The following is a 15,967-nucleotide window of genomic DNA, read 5'->3' on the forward strand; positions in this document are numbered from 1 at the left end:
CGTCATCGTTTTCAAATGTACATAGAACTTGCGCTGCGGCCGTTACACTGGCCTCAGGGAATTTACCATTCAAATAATTGGCAGGATGAAAAAAGTTCAAGTCGCTAGCGAGCAAGTAAAACAATTAAATGGCGAAACATACCAAACGCGAGTGAATGAGGCGGTGTTCGAATTACCGTTGCTTTAATTCGGTGTTCGAATTAGCGTTGCTTTAATTAGCGTTGCTTTAATTAGCGTTGCTTCAATTAGAGTTGCTTTAATTAGCGTTGCTTTAATTAGCGTTGCTTTAATTAGAGTTGCTTTAATTAGCGTCGCTTTAATTAGCATTGGTTTAATTAGCGTACAACCATGAGACACATGGTGTATATGCATGCCATGTCGATCATATATCAACATGGCATGATTGATTTATATTAAGTTTATATGCATGATGGTTGTATGATTATGTATCGTACAACCATCAGACACATGGTGTATATGCATGCCATGTATACATATATACATGGTGTATATATGTATTTTCTCCTAGACATACCATTTTGTATGCCATGGTGTCAGCAATAGGACAGCTGGTCCTTCTGGTCTTGATGCACTTGGCTGGCGGCATATTTTAGTGTCTCGCAATTATGGGGACGCTGGAAGAGATCTGCGATCCGCGATTGCGTTAATGGCGAGAACACTTGCAACACGGAAGGTTGATATTGAACCAGATCAGACCACAAGTTTGGAGGCGTTTTTGGCGTGTCGCTTAATACCACTGGATAAGAACCCAGGTGTTCGTCCCATCGGAATTGGTGAGGTGCTTCGTAGGATCATCGGGAAGTCAATTATCTTTGCAATCAAGCCTCAAATCATGGAAAGTGCAGGTGATGTTCAGCTTTGTGCTGGACAACCAGCTGGCTGTGAGGCGGCAGTTCATGCCATGTCAGAAATCTTTGCAGAAGATGAAACGGATGCTGTGTTATTGGTGGATGCCACAAACGCATTCAACTCAATTAACGGAGAATCATGTTGCACAACATTCAGTACATTTGTCCTGCCATGGCAATTTACACCTTCAACTGTTATGTCACAGCATCAAGATTGTTTGTCCAAGGAGGGAAAGAAATTACTTCTGCAGAAGGTACCACACAGGGTGATCCATTAGCCATGCCGCTGTATGCTGTTGCCATTACACCCTTGCTGCAGTTGATTAAATCTGATGAACTAGCGATGTTCGACATGTTGCCTTTGCTGATGACCTTAGTGGTGCTGGTACACTTGCTCATTTGCGTTCCTGGTGGAAGAACATTGATATTTATGGTCCCCGTCTTGGTTACTATCCGCGTGCTGACAAATCCTGGTTGATTGTGAAGCCGCACCTGGAGCAGACCGCCAAAGAGATGTTCGCAGGAACTGGTGTTCGTATAACAACTGAAGGACATAAGTACCTTGGAGGATATCTTGGCTCTGAAGATGGGAAAGATAAGTACATCTCGTCTTTAGTTAGTAAATGGTGTCAGCAAATCTACATTTTAAGTGAAATTGCTAAATTTGAGCCCCAAGCTGCATATGCTGCATTTGTATCAGGGTTTCGGCACAGATTTATACTTACCATATACGCACTGTTCCAGGTATCAAGACTGCGATGCGAGTGGTAGATGATTCCATCAGCCTGAAGCTCCTGCCAGCGCTCCTAGACAACCGTAGTGTTTCCATCCATGAGAGGAAGTTACTGTCACTGCCGACGAGAATGGGGGGTCTTGGAATACCTATCTTCTCCGACCTGTGCGATGAAGAAAATGAGAACTCAAAGACCATCTGTCAAAATCTCTCAAGCAAGATCGTCCATCAGAATGATGACGCTCCAGCAAATGAAAATGGAGCATCCATCTACGATTTGCGCCGTGAGATAATTAATCATCGACATGCCCAAAACAAGCTGGTCTTGCAGAACTTGAGATCAAGTATGAGTGAAGAGCAAATTCGAGCAAATGATCTAGCCCAGTTGAAGGGATCCTCAGCTTGGTTGACAGCACTGCCACTTGCTAATGAAGGGTATGTCTTCACGAAACCAGAGTTCTTTGACGCAATCTATATGCGTTATCGGTGGCCATTGAAGCGCCTTCCATCCTTCTGCGCTTGTGGAAAATCTTTCACCGTGGACCATGCCTTGTCGTGCCTGAAAGGAGGTTTTATTCATCGACGACATGACGAAATCCGTGACCTTCTCGCTTCTGCCATAGACGACGTGGCCTATGACGTTTCTACTGAACCTGCTCTTGCTCCTTTAACTGGCGAAGTACTTCCATCCAGTGCTAATTCTGCCGATGATGCTAGAGTGGACATAGCTGCGAGAGGTTTCTGGCAGAGATGTGAAAAAGCATTTTTTGATGACAGGGTGTTTAATCCTTACGCTTCGACACATCGCCGCCAGACTCTTACCAGCTCGTTTAACGCCAACGAACGTGAGAAGAAACGTCATTATAATCAAAGAATTGTTGAAGTTGAACATGGCTCCTTCACCCCAGTCGTTTTTAGTGCCTATGGTGGATGTGGAAGGGAGACTTCTCACTTCCTCTCGTTCCTAGCAGGCAAACTGGCTGAGAAAAAGAACTTTAGTTCCTCCATAGTTCTCAACTGGTTACGTAAGAAGATAGCTTTCGCTCTTCTTCGCGCTAGGGTTGTGTGTGTTCGTGGTAGTCGTTCCTGGAGAACTTTAAACATTCCTTCATTAATGCAGAAGGGATGCCCAGGGACGGTGCTCTACAAAGAAGTGAGGTTATCTTAACTGCGTATGGGAGATATGAGATTACCCAATTTGGAAAAGTACTAATACCATGTCAGCACAAAAGGGGAAAATTTAATTGTGTTTTTTATGTAACTGATGCAGTAGGTCCAGCTATATTGGGAATAAAAGCGTGTAGAGCCCTTGGACTGGTTTCACTCCATTGTGCGCTGGAAACAAAAGTGGTACAAGGAAGAAACATCCCTCAAGGTGTTGCCCAGGGGCCTAGTGAAGAGAAAGTTAAGTCCACTAAGAGTATTAGATTTGCGGATCAAGCAAAGATAGTAAATCAGCAACAAAGTCGGTCTAGAAGTTATATTAAACCCTCTGTGCCAATCACAGACCGTCCTCGTATAAAGGATAAAGAGAATCTGATCGAGATGTATCCAGAATGTTTTGATGGGTCAGTTGGATGTTTTGAAGATTACACATACCATATAACCCTAAATCCTAAAGTTAAACCAGTTATTCATGCGCCTCGTAAAGTACCATTAGAGCTGGTAGATAAACTAAATTTCGAACTTGACGAGATGGAAAAGAGCGGTGTAATAGAAAAGGTAACAAAACCAACCGAGTGGGTAAATTCTATAGTTATAAGGGAGAAGCCTAATGGAAGGCTTCGGATATGTTTGGATCCCAAAGACCTGAACGAAGCAATTATGCGGGACCACTATCCAACACCCACCTTAGAGGAAATCACCCCAAAGTTAGCTGGAGCTAAGATATTCAGCAAATTAGACGCTCGTAATGGATACTGGAATGTTAAGTTAGATGATGAATCATCATATCTAACCACATTTAATACACCAAATGGTCGATATAGATTCCTAAGAATGCCGTTTGGTCTTCGAATGAGCCAAGATGTCTTCCAATTCAAGATTGATGAAGTCTATCGGAACTGTCTTGGTGCTTCTGGGATTGCGGACGACATCACAGTCCATGGCCAAGATGAGTCAAATCACGATCTATATCTTCATGATGCAATGGAACGTACAAGAATGGCTGGCATCAAACTCAACCGAGAGAAATGCATCATCAAGACCGCTGAATGCAGTTTTTTTGGTATGGTATATACCGCGAATGGAGTCAAACCTGATCCAGAGAAGGTCATAGCCATACAGAACATGGAACCACCCAAAGATAAGAAAGAACTTCACACGTTCCTTGGAATGGTCAACTATTTAGCGCCATTTATGCCCAACTTGGCGAGTCACACGGCACCTTTGAGAGAGTTAATCCGGGATAACGTTGATTACCAATGGTCTCCGTCACATACAAGAGCTTTTAACATACTCAAGTGTCAAAAAAGCACAGAAACTACACTTTCCTACTACGATAGAAGCAAGTCAGTTGTGCTACAAGTAGACGCATCAAGTAAAGGCTTGGGAGCCGTTCTATTACAAGAGAACAAGCCCATTGCGTTTGCATCGAAAGCCTTAACCCCTGCTGAGAGTAGGTACGCCAACATCGAGCGTGAGTTATTGGCAGTGATATATGGATGTGAGAAATTCCACACTTACTTATATGGGAGGCAATTCGTTGTGGAAAGTGATCATCGTCCTTTGGAACAGATCCAGAAGAAAAATCTCGACATGGCACCTCCTCGACTTCAAAAAATGCTTCTACGATTGCAACCATACGGTTGTATCATCAAATACAAGCCAGGCAGATACCCTATCGAGACTGTCACCAAGGAAGGGAGACGAAATCCCAGGAATGCGTGTGAAAATTCATCATCTAGTAGAATTTCCACCTGTCGAGCTCCAACAGATAAAAGAAGAAACTGCTAGAGATGGAACTCTTCAAATACTCAGCGAGCAAGTTATACAAGGGTGGCCTGATAGCATAAAGAAAATACAGCAAGCAGTAAAGCCTTACTGGAATAACCGAGATGACATTTCTATCCAAGAAGGACTTCTATTCTTAGGCAGTAGAATAATTGTTCCAGAATCACTCCGGCAGAAGATAATGCGAGAAATCCATAGTGGTCATCAAGGGATGGAGAAGTGCAAACTCCGTTCAAAATCCTGCGTTTATTGGCCCGGTATATATAAAGAGATTGAGAGTATGGTGGCGTCCTGTTGTGCCTGCAAGAAATTCCAGAATTCACAGCAAAAGGAACCCATGATTCCAAGCGAAGTACCGCCAAGACCATGGCATACTGTGAGCGCAGACCTGTTTAAGGTAAATAATTTCTGGTACATTGTTATTGCTGACTATTACTCGAAATTTCCATTTGTGAAGAAATTAAATAATTTAACAGCAACCACTGTAGTTAATGTGGTTAGATCGATATTTTCTGAGCAAGGCATACCAGAAACGCTCATTTGTGATAATGGATCTCAATTCACTTCTGCCCAATTTCAAGACCTAGCGAAGAGATATGGTTTTAAAGTAGTCACTTCGTCACCTCATTACCCAAAGGGGCATGGTTTCATTGAGAGACAGGTCCAAACTGTGAAGAAGATCCTGTTGAAATGCAAGGAATCAGGAGCTGATCCTAGTCTTGCATTACTGTCGTTGCGCTCTACCCCGTTAAGTACAACACTCAAATCTCCAGCAGAGCTACTAAATGGAAGAATGTTCAAGTCAACATTACCAGTAAAGATTCATCCACCAAGCGATCGGTACGAAACCAGAGACTTGTTATTAACACAACAAAAGAAACAAGTAAATCTATATAACAGGGATTCGAAGGAGAAGCCAAATCTCTTTCAAAATCAAGCGGTACAAGTTCAAGACCCTGTTAACAAAACGTGGAGTCCAGCGAGAGTAGTTGGTTTTGGACCAACTCCTCGTTCTTATATTACAGAGGATGGATCCGGAGTTCAGTTACGGAGGAATAGACAGTTAATCAAGCCTGATATACAAAAGACACCTGAACTGATAAATCGTGCAGCCTGTGGAGGCAACCAGGGTGATGTGAGACAGGTCGCATAGTAAAGAAGCCGGACAGAATAATATACAAGTAGATAATATCATTAAATAGAATTAAAATAAATTAGATAAAGTAGAACAATTGATAAAGACAATTTCAGCATAAGTATTTTAGATCATAAGTTTTTTAAAATTTAGGAAAAGAAAAAAAAAAATATATATATATATATATATATCTTTTAAGAAAGGAGGATGTTGTATATCTCGCATCCGGCTAGTTACTTCCGGGTTTGTATGTATTATAAATAGCCTAGCTTCTCTTTGTAATATCAGAACTTATAGTAAAGATATACTTTGCAATCCGAATGAATCTAAGATTTAGATCAAGACAAGAAAACACAACACAAAGTGAGGATAAAACAGTTGAAAACGAAAAGGAAATTATGAGTCTCATTGAAACGAAAAACTGTCCATTTATAGTGAGCTATCGTTATTTTCACTCTGGCAATGAGTTCATGTATCTTATTGTTGATCTTTGCGAGGAAAACTTGAGAGACTTGTTCATGCATGCAGTATTGAACATCTACAAGAGCATGGTCCACGAATGATTAGGGAAATTCTATCAGGACTTGAATTTCTTCATGGTGAAGGAATATTGCACAGAGATTTAAAACCTTCAAACGTCCTGGTTGATATCGAAGGTCACATAAAATTGGCAGACTTTGGAATAAGCCGTATTTTGAATGACGATGAAACAACAGTTGTAACATTCGCCAAAGGTACTCCTGGATGGATGCCATCGGAAGTAGCTCAAGCCATTGAGAAAGATGAGAAAAGTCGTTATAAAAGGAAATCAGATGTCCAGGTAGCAGGTATGATTGCTTTCTACGTCTTAACTAAAGGTGAACACCCTTTTGGTTCCAGGTTTGATCGAATGAGAAATATATCAAAAGGGAACTCTGTTAATTTGAAGAAACTTGGTGATCGCAAAGCTCAAAATTTTGTGTCGAGGCTGATCAATCACAAAATTCATGAGAGACCTTATGCTCACGAGGCGTTGAGGGATCCTTTCGTTGATGAACATTGACACAGTCGAGATGCAGAACTTTTCTGCGGAGATAAAACAACTATAATCGAAATTAATTATGAAAGACGAGATTCGTGGAAAAATAAATCTTATCTGGACTTGAACATAGCATATTCGTCAAAATCACAACATTGTTTTCTCTTGTTGTTGAACTTGGTGAATTGAAATGGTCGCATTTACTTTTTGTACATCATCAGGCGCATCCAGTTTCACACAAAATGGTTCACGAGGTTGCGATAATGAGATTAATTATTACATGACAAAACAAAATGGCAGAATGTTATTATGCAAACAAACTAAATATCCCTAGAGAATCTAAGAAAGGCCAGAAAGCCAAAACTGTAAAATAATGGATAAAAGTCAGGAAGTCAAGCAAGGCTGTATTTTGACAAACGGTTGCATTAAAAATGGAAATTTAGAGCTTTTCAAACTATTAGCAATTGGGATATTAAAGTACACCGTTTTAATGTTGTTGAAGCTTCCACTTCATTATGTTCATTTTCCTTAATATCGTGACGTAGCTACGATTAAAATTTGTGTCATTGACAGTGTACATCAAAAATCTGCAATCCACGAAAAATACGTGCCGAAACCTAGGCACGAATGCTAAAGGATCTCGACGAGGCACTCCAAATATTTTTTCGGTTTTATCGTGCTAATATGCATGCGTTTTGTTCGTAAGTATGCCAAATCCGACTCAACCGGCATGGCTAGGCTAATCTTGAATTGTATTCACCCTCGCATGAGTAATTAAAGTAACACTTATTCACCGTCGACCGAAGGAAAAATTATGTTTGGGGAACCTGAGTCCGGTCGATATTTCACGAGGCGAAGCCGAGGCCCTGACTTAAAGCTGGTTTTCCACCAGCGTTATTTTTCGAGCGAAGCGACTTTATTCTTTCGCGCGAAATATATCGCTAGTGGAAAACCGCCTTTAGAGGGACAAGCGACGTCCGTCATTTTGATTTTGCAATTAAAATGTGAAAGACTTTATGTAAGTCTAAATACACTGCACAAGTAAGTATACAACCAAATAAAAAATCGATATAAATATACTTGTTTGCTTTTTTCCTGAAAAAACGATAATGTACTTATTATTAAAATCTGTTTATCTTGTTGTTTTTTCTCTCGTTAAGTGGTCTTTCGCTAACAGGTCTATGTGTGAGGAGCGATAAGAGATAACTATTTATAACTACACGTGTATGGCCGGCGTTGTATGAATGCCACAGATGGAATACTCATGTGTTCGTGGCCTGGCGGTTGTCTGCCATGCACGCCATTAATAAAATATATATTTGTACATATTGTGATATGGATGTTGTGATGTCACCATCACCCAGAAATTAAAATAACGAATTGCGCAAGCGAGCGGAAAGCCTTTATAAATACACAGACGCGTGCATTTAATTTATATTTAATCATTTCTGTACGAATTATGGCATAACAGATTTCAGGAAACTAAACAAATCTGATCAAAGATATTTTTACATAAGTTCATAACCCTAAATGTCAACCTAATTTATACTGAATACACTTAAGGAAGAGCAGTCGGATCAACCTGGCCTTACCTGGGTATAATATATACACAATTAGGAAAACTGTTAGTGTTGATATGGCAACCATATTCAATTGCATTTTATTGCCAAATTTTGAAATTAAGCGACAATATACATATTTGTTCACGTACACTGACAATCAGTGAAATTTTCTCATATCTATTTTGGAGGCATAACGATTTCGAGATATTCATAAAGAAAAGCTTACCGCGCGTACCATAATGCAGAATTTCGTGAAAGTCCAATGAGATTTATTCCTTGCTATGCTGAATAAATGTTCAAAGTTTCAAATTCAAAAGAGAAGAAAGAAACGCTAGAAAAACAGGTCTAACAGTTTAAAGGCAAATTTGCAAACTGCTGACATGATACAAGAAATAATTCCACTCGTGGATCACGGGGATGACTTACGTGGTTGAACTGTACTTTAACTGTAGGGATTCCCCTTAACCCATATGCTTACCTTCTTAATCTCCATAACATTGAGGAATTTCCTTAGCTGTTTTTGGTCCTCATCACTTGACTTGACAAAGTTTAGCCTTATGACTCTTCCATGCATGCATGGGATCTGCGAAAATATTTACTTATATAATATATCTGTTTACCTCTAACTGGATTTCTTTAAAAAGTTTTGAATTACAATTCAGGAGAGTTGGATGAAACAAATGCTGCTCCTCTTGTTACGCTCATTCCTTCCTTGTTGGACCTGGCCATTAGCCGCCCCTGCGCCTGAAGTAGAAACTCGCAGAAGGACTTGGTGATTTCATCAGGATCGTCAATTATCACCACTCCTGTAGGTTTGGACATACTCTCGTGAATTATTTTCCATTTTAACAACAAATGATTGAAAAGCCCTGTTGAAGAGGTAGAAAATAAGGCAATGAACGCCTTATAAGTCCAGGCATGACACTTTTCATAGTTTTAAATTTGATAATTATAGAAAACTGGCTCATCTATAAAAACACTTACGGTAATGTTCCGGTTATATTTCCGTTTCGTTCCGCTTAGAAACATACAATTAACACTGGGAACACCTTGAGCAAGGGCGAGCAGCGTCAGGCTTAGAGATTTTCCCACACCCTTATGCAGGCTATACAACATTCCAAAGGAACTCTCGTCTATAAATGTGCATAAGAGCTGGTTGTAATACGTTTTCGTTGCTGATCAGGCTTCCCTCATTGCGGGCTATTCCTAGCCCACAATCAGGCGTCTCTTTAACAATATAATGTATTCATATTTTTTTTTTGTTTTCTATTGGCCCATTTTTATCACTTATTTTTCCCCCCATACAAAACATGTATTCTCCCCTATTTATTTTCATACGAACTTTCCTGACGAAGGCCCTCAGTAACTAGAAATCGAATATCAAAATAATAGCATGGTAATTTCCAAAAACAATTGACAAGCTATTTTGTTTGCTTCAACATGAGAGAAGCTGCCAAAAATTTACAAAAATTGCCGTTCTAAAAGGTGGTCAAATGTTGCACCTACTCCATAAATCATCAATTTTGTCTGGATCTATGGCATTTTGTAAAATACACGAGAGCGTGAACGATGCAGCCAGGCTGAACGCTCCGTGGCTCATGCCAAATGCTTAAAACCAAAAGACCAAAGACCAAAGACCAAATATATATATATATATATATATATATATATACACCCGTTTGCAAAAACGTTGGGCACAGATAGATATATAGATTGATACTCGAAATCTAATTAGAATTGCATATGTTGTGTAATATGATTGAAATCCCATGCAAATGTAATCATATGCAATTCTAATTAGACTTCGAGTATCTATCTATCTATCTATCTGCGGCCAACGTTTTTGCAAATTGGTGTATATATATATATATATATATATATATATATATATATATATATATATATATATATATATATATATAAGAAGAGAGAGCATTGTATCAGGTTTCTTTGCGGTATCATTGTCATTGGTTAAATTTGGTTTCATAAACAGTAGCGTAGCCAGCCTGACGATTTGTCCGGCTATGCTAATATTTTGGTGTTCATTGACTGTGAAAAAAATGAATTTCGTAAGAAGTGAATAATTATAATAACTCAAAATTTACATAGCGGGACAAAATCGTCAGGTTGGCTACGCTACTGTTCATAAAGGTTGTCAAAGAGGTGGTGTAACTTAAGCATGTAATTGGCGTGTTCACATTCCGACAACTGTTTAGCAATCGAACTTTTTTGTGGATCTGCGTGTTCCGATAATTTTTTACTGCGATTTTATGTGCGATTTTCTTCTTTTAATAGATGTAAATGAGTAATCACTGATATTAAAATAACATGCAGTTCTTACACATCAGATCATTCGTAACTAATTACTCATTCATATCTATTCAAAGAGGAAAATGGCACTTAAAGAGCACTTTCCATTTTAGCAGAAAATTCAGATTGCGTTTCCGGAATGTCCAGTGTCATAATGAAAACATTTCAAAATTATTGTCCAGAAATAACCATGTTCCATTTGATTTTTGGCAAAATTTCTGGAATTTCCCACAAATGAAAAACGCCAAAAATCGCAGCAAAAAACGCAAGTGTAAAGGGGCCTTAAAGCATTCTCCGAGACCATTAATCAGTTTTTGAAGTGTTGACAATAGACGGATGATCAAATATTCATACTAGGATATATAAGCCACGTTTACACTACACTCGATTTATTGGCACGGCAAGGCTAAAATGGGTACCCGTGCCCATTTATTCCGCGCCCGGCCTTTGTTTTGGTAGCTTGACCACTAGTGAAATTGGGCACAGGTACCCATTTTAGCCGTGCTGTGCCGATAAATTGACTGTAGTGTAAACGGGGCTTTAGGTGCTTGCCGACGGCTCATTTTGTTCAGGATTCCAAAGCCACTTCCAACCTTCATTTCTTGTCAATTTGCAATTTGCAGTTAATTTGTTTTAATTCTTTATTATATATGTACAAGCTGCATTACGTGGAATTTCTATACATATGATTTATGACAAATACGGCCGTTAGATTGAATACATAGATAAATATAGGACGACAGATTGTTAAGTAATCGTGTTAATTCTGTTTTGAACATTCAAGTTAACAACGTCTCCTCGCTAAGATAAGCTATTTACATTCCATTGGTGACGATCTGTTCATTCTGTTGATTCTACAGTCGAATTCGAACAATTCTTAAATGGCAATCTTACCGTTTGAAAGCTGCAGTTGATTCCGAGATTGTCTGCTCGTCGTTCGCTGCATGCGGAAGTGTAATAATCGAATATGCCCTTTGGTAAATAATCTTTTGCAAAAACTTCAAAATCACTAATACAGACAGGCTCGTGTTTCAACTTTATGTTATTCATTATTCTTTCGTCATTAATATATAGAAATGTTTGGTGAATTTAAGGCTGAATTCGAAAACACTGCCAATGCCCCAATCGACTGCCTCGGAGGCTGATTTAATGAGCAATATACATATATACTTCAAAACAGAGTGCACGCGGTCAGTTCACAACCTATCCGTTTTATTTTTACGAATTAACTCGGTAGACTCAAGCTAGTTCGACCAATTAATTGACCAAATGCTAATTTCTAACCTTACAAAACATGTTTTTTTCTGTGGCAACGGACTGAACACACAACACTGGAATGATAACTACTGCTCATTTAATCGGCTCGGTTCGGTAAACAATAAAATTATTAATCGTAATTCCACTGAGTGGAGTGCAATTTGGTGTGAAATCAAACTGGTGATTACAAAATCGCACGACCGCGAAGGGGAAGTGCGATGTGTAATCACAAGTTAGATTTCACACCAAATTGCACTCCATTCAGTGCAATTACTATTATTAATTCTACCGAATCGAGCCGATTCAATGAGCAGTAGTTATCATCCCCGTTTTGTGTGTTCAGTCCGTTGCCACAGAAAAACATGTTTTGTAAGGTTAGAAATTAACATTTGTACGATACGAAGTGCAATTACCACTTTATTATATTTATTTTGAAATCACACAAAAAATTAAACAAATTCAATACGATTTATTGCCTGAAGGAACCGTAAACGGTGTAAAATGTGAGTAATTTTCATCTATTTTTGTCAAGAAATTTTGCAGGGCATTTAAAAACTCAAAATAGTAAAATTTTGTGCCATTTTCCCTTAATTGTTATTTGATTGGATAGTTACACTGAAATATTACATCTGATTGGTTATTGTGGACTTGTAGTGCAGGGCTTCAATCTTATTGCCTTGTAAAATTAGTGATGTGATTAATGTTCAAAAATAGTGCGATTTGAGGATTTTTAAGCAATCAGTTTGAATAAAGTGTTAAACTGTCGCATAAAGGCGGACTTCCACTTTCAGCGAAATCGTTCGCTAGCGAAATATTTGCATAATTTCTTTTGAATTTTAACAGCATAAGTAAATTAGTGCGACTTGACTGTTCTCAATTCAAAAGAAAATATGCAAATATTTCGCTAGCAAACAATTTCGCTGTAAGTGGAAATCCGCCTTAAAGACGACAAACAGAATATCATTCCCGATTGCAAACAAACTGAATCAGCGATTGAACAAAAACAAAGAAATAGCAGTACTTGTAAGGATATTTACGTCCATGAAATTTAGAAAGTAAAAACGGGCAGTGCAATTAAACCGAACGCTGTGTCTTTGTACATTCACAAAATCGGGCAACTAAGTTTTTCTGTAACAGATATAGCTCCATAGCAAAGAACCAATAGACTGGTGTACAATTCCCTCCCCACCAAAGTGTCGGGACATCACGTTTATACTCGTGAATTACATGGCTTTATATAATACTTTGCTTTTCGTTTCAAACACAAGCTAATAATAATAAATAACATTTCCCTCATGCATAGCTAATGTATGCAAGCGTCGACAAAATAGCGTTATTTCATTTGTCGGAATATCTCACGTGACAGCCGTTCACCATGCTTTGTTTTAAGTGGTGATGTTTTTGTTCCTCCTTCCTGATCTCGAGATGGCCAGTCGTCATATTATTTTCACTGCCTTTTGGGTTTCGGTTTGGATCGAAGTACCTCTGGTAGAAGCTGCCCAGACGTGCCAGACCAATGCAAACTGTGCTAACAACTATATTTACAAGCATTGCTGTGGTAATTACCCAAAAAGCTTCGACCGAACGAAACGAACTTGCCAAATTACATATTGTTTGAACAAGTACTGCGCGACGAACAGCGACTGTGGCGATTCATCGTTATGTTGCCGCTTTAATAAATGTGTACACGATGGCTGCTTCGGCTGCGCTGTTAACTCGGATTGTGATTTCAATCGTGTGTGCTGTAAGAAAACCCACATTTCGAGTAAAACATTCTGTGCTGCGAATTGCGTTGGCCAATCTTGCATATCCAACGACGACTGTGCAGGAAGCGCGGAGTGTTGTCGATCAGGAAAGTGTGTTGACACAGCAAGCTGCCTCGCTCAATGTAAATCGAACTCTGAATGCAATGTCGGGAATTACTGCTGCAAGAAAAGAAGTGTTTGGTTTTGGCAAGATCGTTGTAGGGAAAATTGTGTTGGCGAGAAGTGTAGCTCAAATGATGATTGTGGACCCGCCGACGAATGTTGTAATGCAGCTGGAATATGTGCTAAGCGATGCCAGAAGCCAAACGGCGCGAAGCAAAACGACAAGGAGCAAAATTACAATGTCAATGAACAAAACAACAAGAAAAGCTTCAAGGTTAAAAATGACAAGGCGCAAAATGGCAAACAGCGAAACCACACGAAACAAAGCGAGAAGTCAAACAAAGCCTGGCTTATCCCTGTTATCGTCGTAGTTGGGTTACTGATAACTGTCGTAATTTTCATAGCAGTATTTCATTATTACAGAAAGAGGCGCGAAATGCAGAACTACACAACTCAAATAAATTGTGATACAATGTGAACAGTAAGGACAATTTACCAATTATTATCCGCCTACAAAGTTATTATAACTCGTATGTGTCTGTCTTGAACTCCGAATGAACGCTAATGACTTCATACGGATTTTTTAAGGGTCATATTTAAGCCTGATTCACACTAGCTCCTAAGAATCGGGGATCCATTGTATTATTTTCCGATAGACAAAGGTTCTTGCACATCAGTGACCTCAGACAAAGGGAATCCCAGATTCTTATACGACAAGTGTGAACCAGGCTTTAGAAGCTCGTTGAACCAGTCTACATGCACATATAACTCAAATTACGAGAGACTGCGTTGTTTTAAACTTAGGATTAGTAGTAGCAGGGCCGAAACTAGAACGATAATTGTGTATATAATAAAACAGTTATTTTGCTCACTCTCGCCCTATACGATTATTCGTGGGCTATCAGCACATATACGATTCGAGTTAGCAGAATAACAGTAAAAAATTACCCCCAATGGAGCTACCTGTTCTGTTATTATATCTTTATATTTGCATGTATTGTATTTAAACAAGTGTTCTTGCATATTACTGTACAATTTTCACGAGGGGAAGTCAGGGATAATGTATAAGTTCTTACAAAATAGATGTAACATATATTGGGTAGAGATATTAATTTATAGTTTTTAAGGGTCAGTCCAATACTCAATCATTGACCTAGGCAATAAATAAATTGTTTAGAAACATACGTGTTCTGATGACTCTATATTTAAAATGCCCTCTGATTGAAATTCAACCTGCTACTAGTCTAAACTAAAAAGCTTTTGTTTGTTCAGCCATTCGAATATTGTTACGCAAGGCTTTATTACGTTCAAACGTGCATAAAAATGGTTGTAAAATGGGAAATATCATTTAGCAATGACGTGGATAATTAATTAATTTTTGCCACAAAATACATAATTATGAGTAAAAATAATTTTTGGCTATTCGCAATCATTAATTACTTTTCTTTTCATGCATGACATTTCATGGGATGGAACAAATAGTAAGGCGAAAACATCAATCACCCTGTCAGAACGTGCGCAGGTGGATCAACAGTCGTATGTCATTGCCAAGTTTAACTGTCACATTTAAAAATATGCATGCTTTAGGCAGCTGCAAAGCTCTTATGTCAATCAATTGTGTTTTATATTCCGCGCAGTCGAGCACTTTAAGAAATACGTCAGAGAAAGCTTAATTCGATTAAAGTAGTAGAGTAAGTGGTTAAGTTGTAAAATAAGGTTCACAGAAGCAATGTTTGAAAATTTTAATAGTGGTTGATGATAAATATTTTAAGTTGTGAACATTTTTAGGTATTGATAGATTGAGATAAAGATCAACGCGACTAGTGCGTCAACGCCTTAAATAAACAAGATATGAGAGCTGGAGCGAGCTTCTAACGCTAACTCACACTTTACACTCACAACGCTGATTGGCTGGAAAAGAATCAGCCCACTCTGGTTGATGACGTGAGCAAGTTTCCCTCAACCTTTACCGTAAAAGAGCGTGCACAACACCCGAACCTTCAGTGGAGCAACGTATTGGACCAACGGAGTAAACCAGAATCGTCAGTGAATCAAGAAGTTCGGTGGACTAACGGAGTAAAAAACATGCATGTGGAACGTTAAGAAGCTCTACAGTACAGAACATACAAAGAAGACACGAATAAAACGACGAATATCCAAAAGAAGAGAAAAAGAGCATCCAGATGCAAACATATATTAAGATCATTAGTTAATAGCTTCATAGTAAAGATCTCCTACCTCGCGTATATAGAAATAAAAAACC

At 38.8% G+C, this 15,967-nt stretch overlaps 1 protein-coding gene across 1 annotated transcript; it reads left to right on the forward strand.

Annotated features, from left to right (window-relative positions):
- The first annotated feature begins 4,834 nt into the window (after positions 1 to 4,834).
- LOC114544399 (uncharacterized protein K02A2.6-like) lies at positions 4,835 to 5,707 on the forward strand. The gene has a single exon (XM_028563051.1). It carries the CDS (start codon positions 4,835 to 4,837, stop codon positions 5,705 to 5,707), a length of 873 nt encoding a protein of 290 aa, XP_028418852.1.
- Positions 5,708 to 15,967: the final 10,260 nt, after the last annotated feature.

Source organism: Dendronephthya gigantea, unplaced genomic scaffold (assembly GCF_004324835.1).
Source record: "Dendronephthya gigantea isolate DGI-Jeju-01 unplaced genomic scaffold, DenGig_1.0 000770F, whole genome shotgun sequence".
Classification (NCBI taxonomy): domain Eukaryota; kingdom Metazoa; phylum Cnidaria; class Anthozoa; order Malacalcyonacea; family Nephtheidae; genus Dendronephthya; species Dendronephthya gigantea.

Excerpts from the sequence above, each read along its gene's own strand:
- LOC114544399 (XM_028563051.1), top strand. The coding sequence starts at position 4,835 with ATGGTGGCGTCCTGTTGTGCCTGCAAGAAATTCCAGAATTCACAGCAA.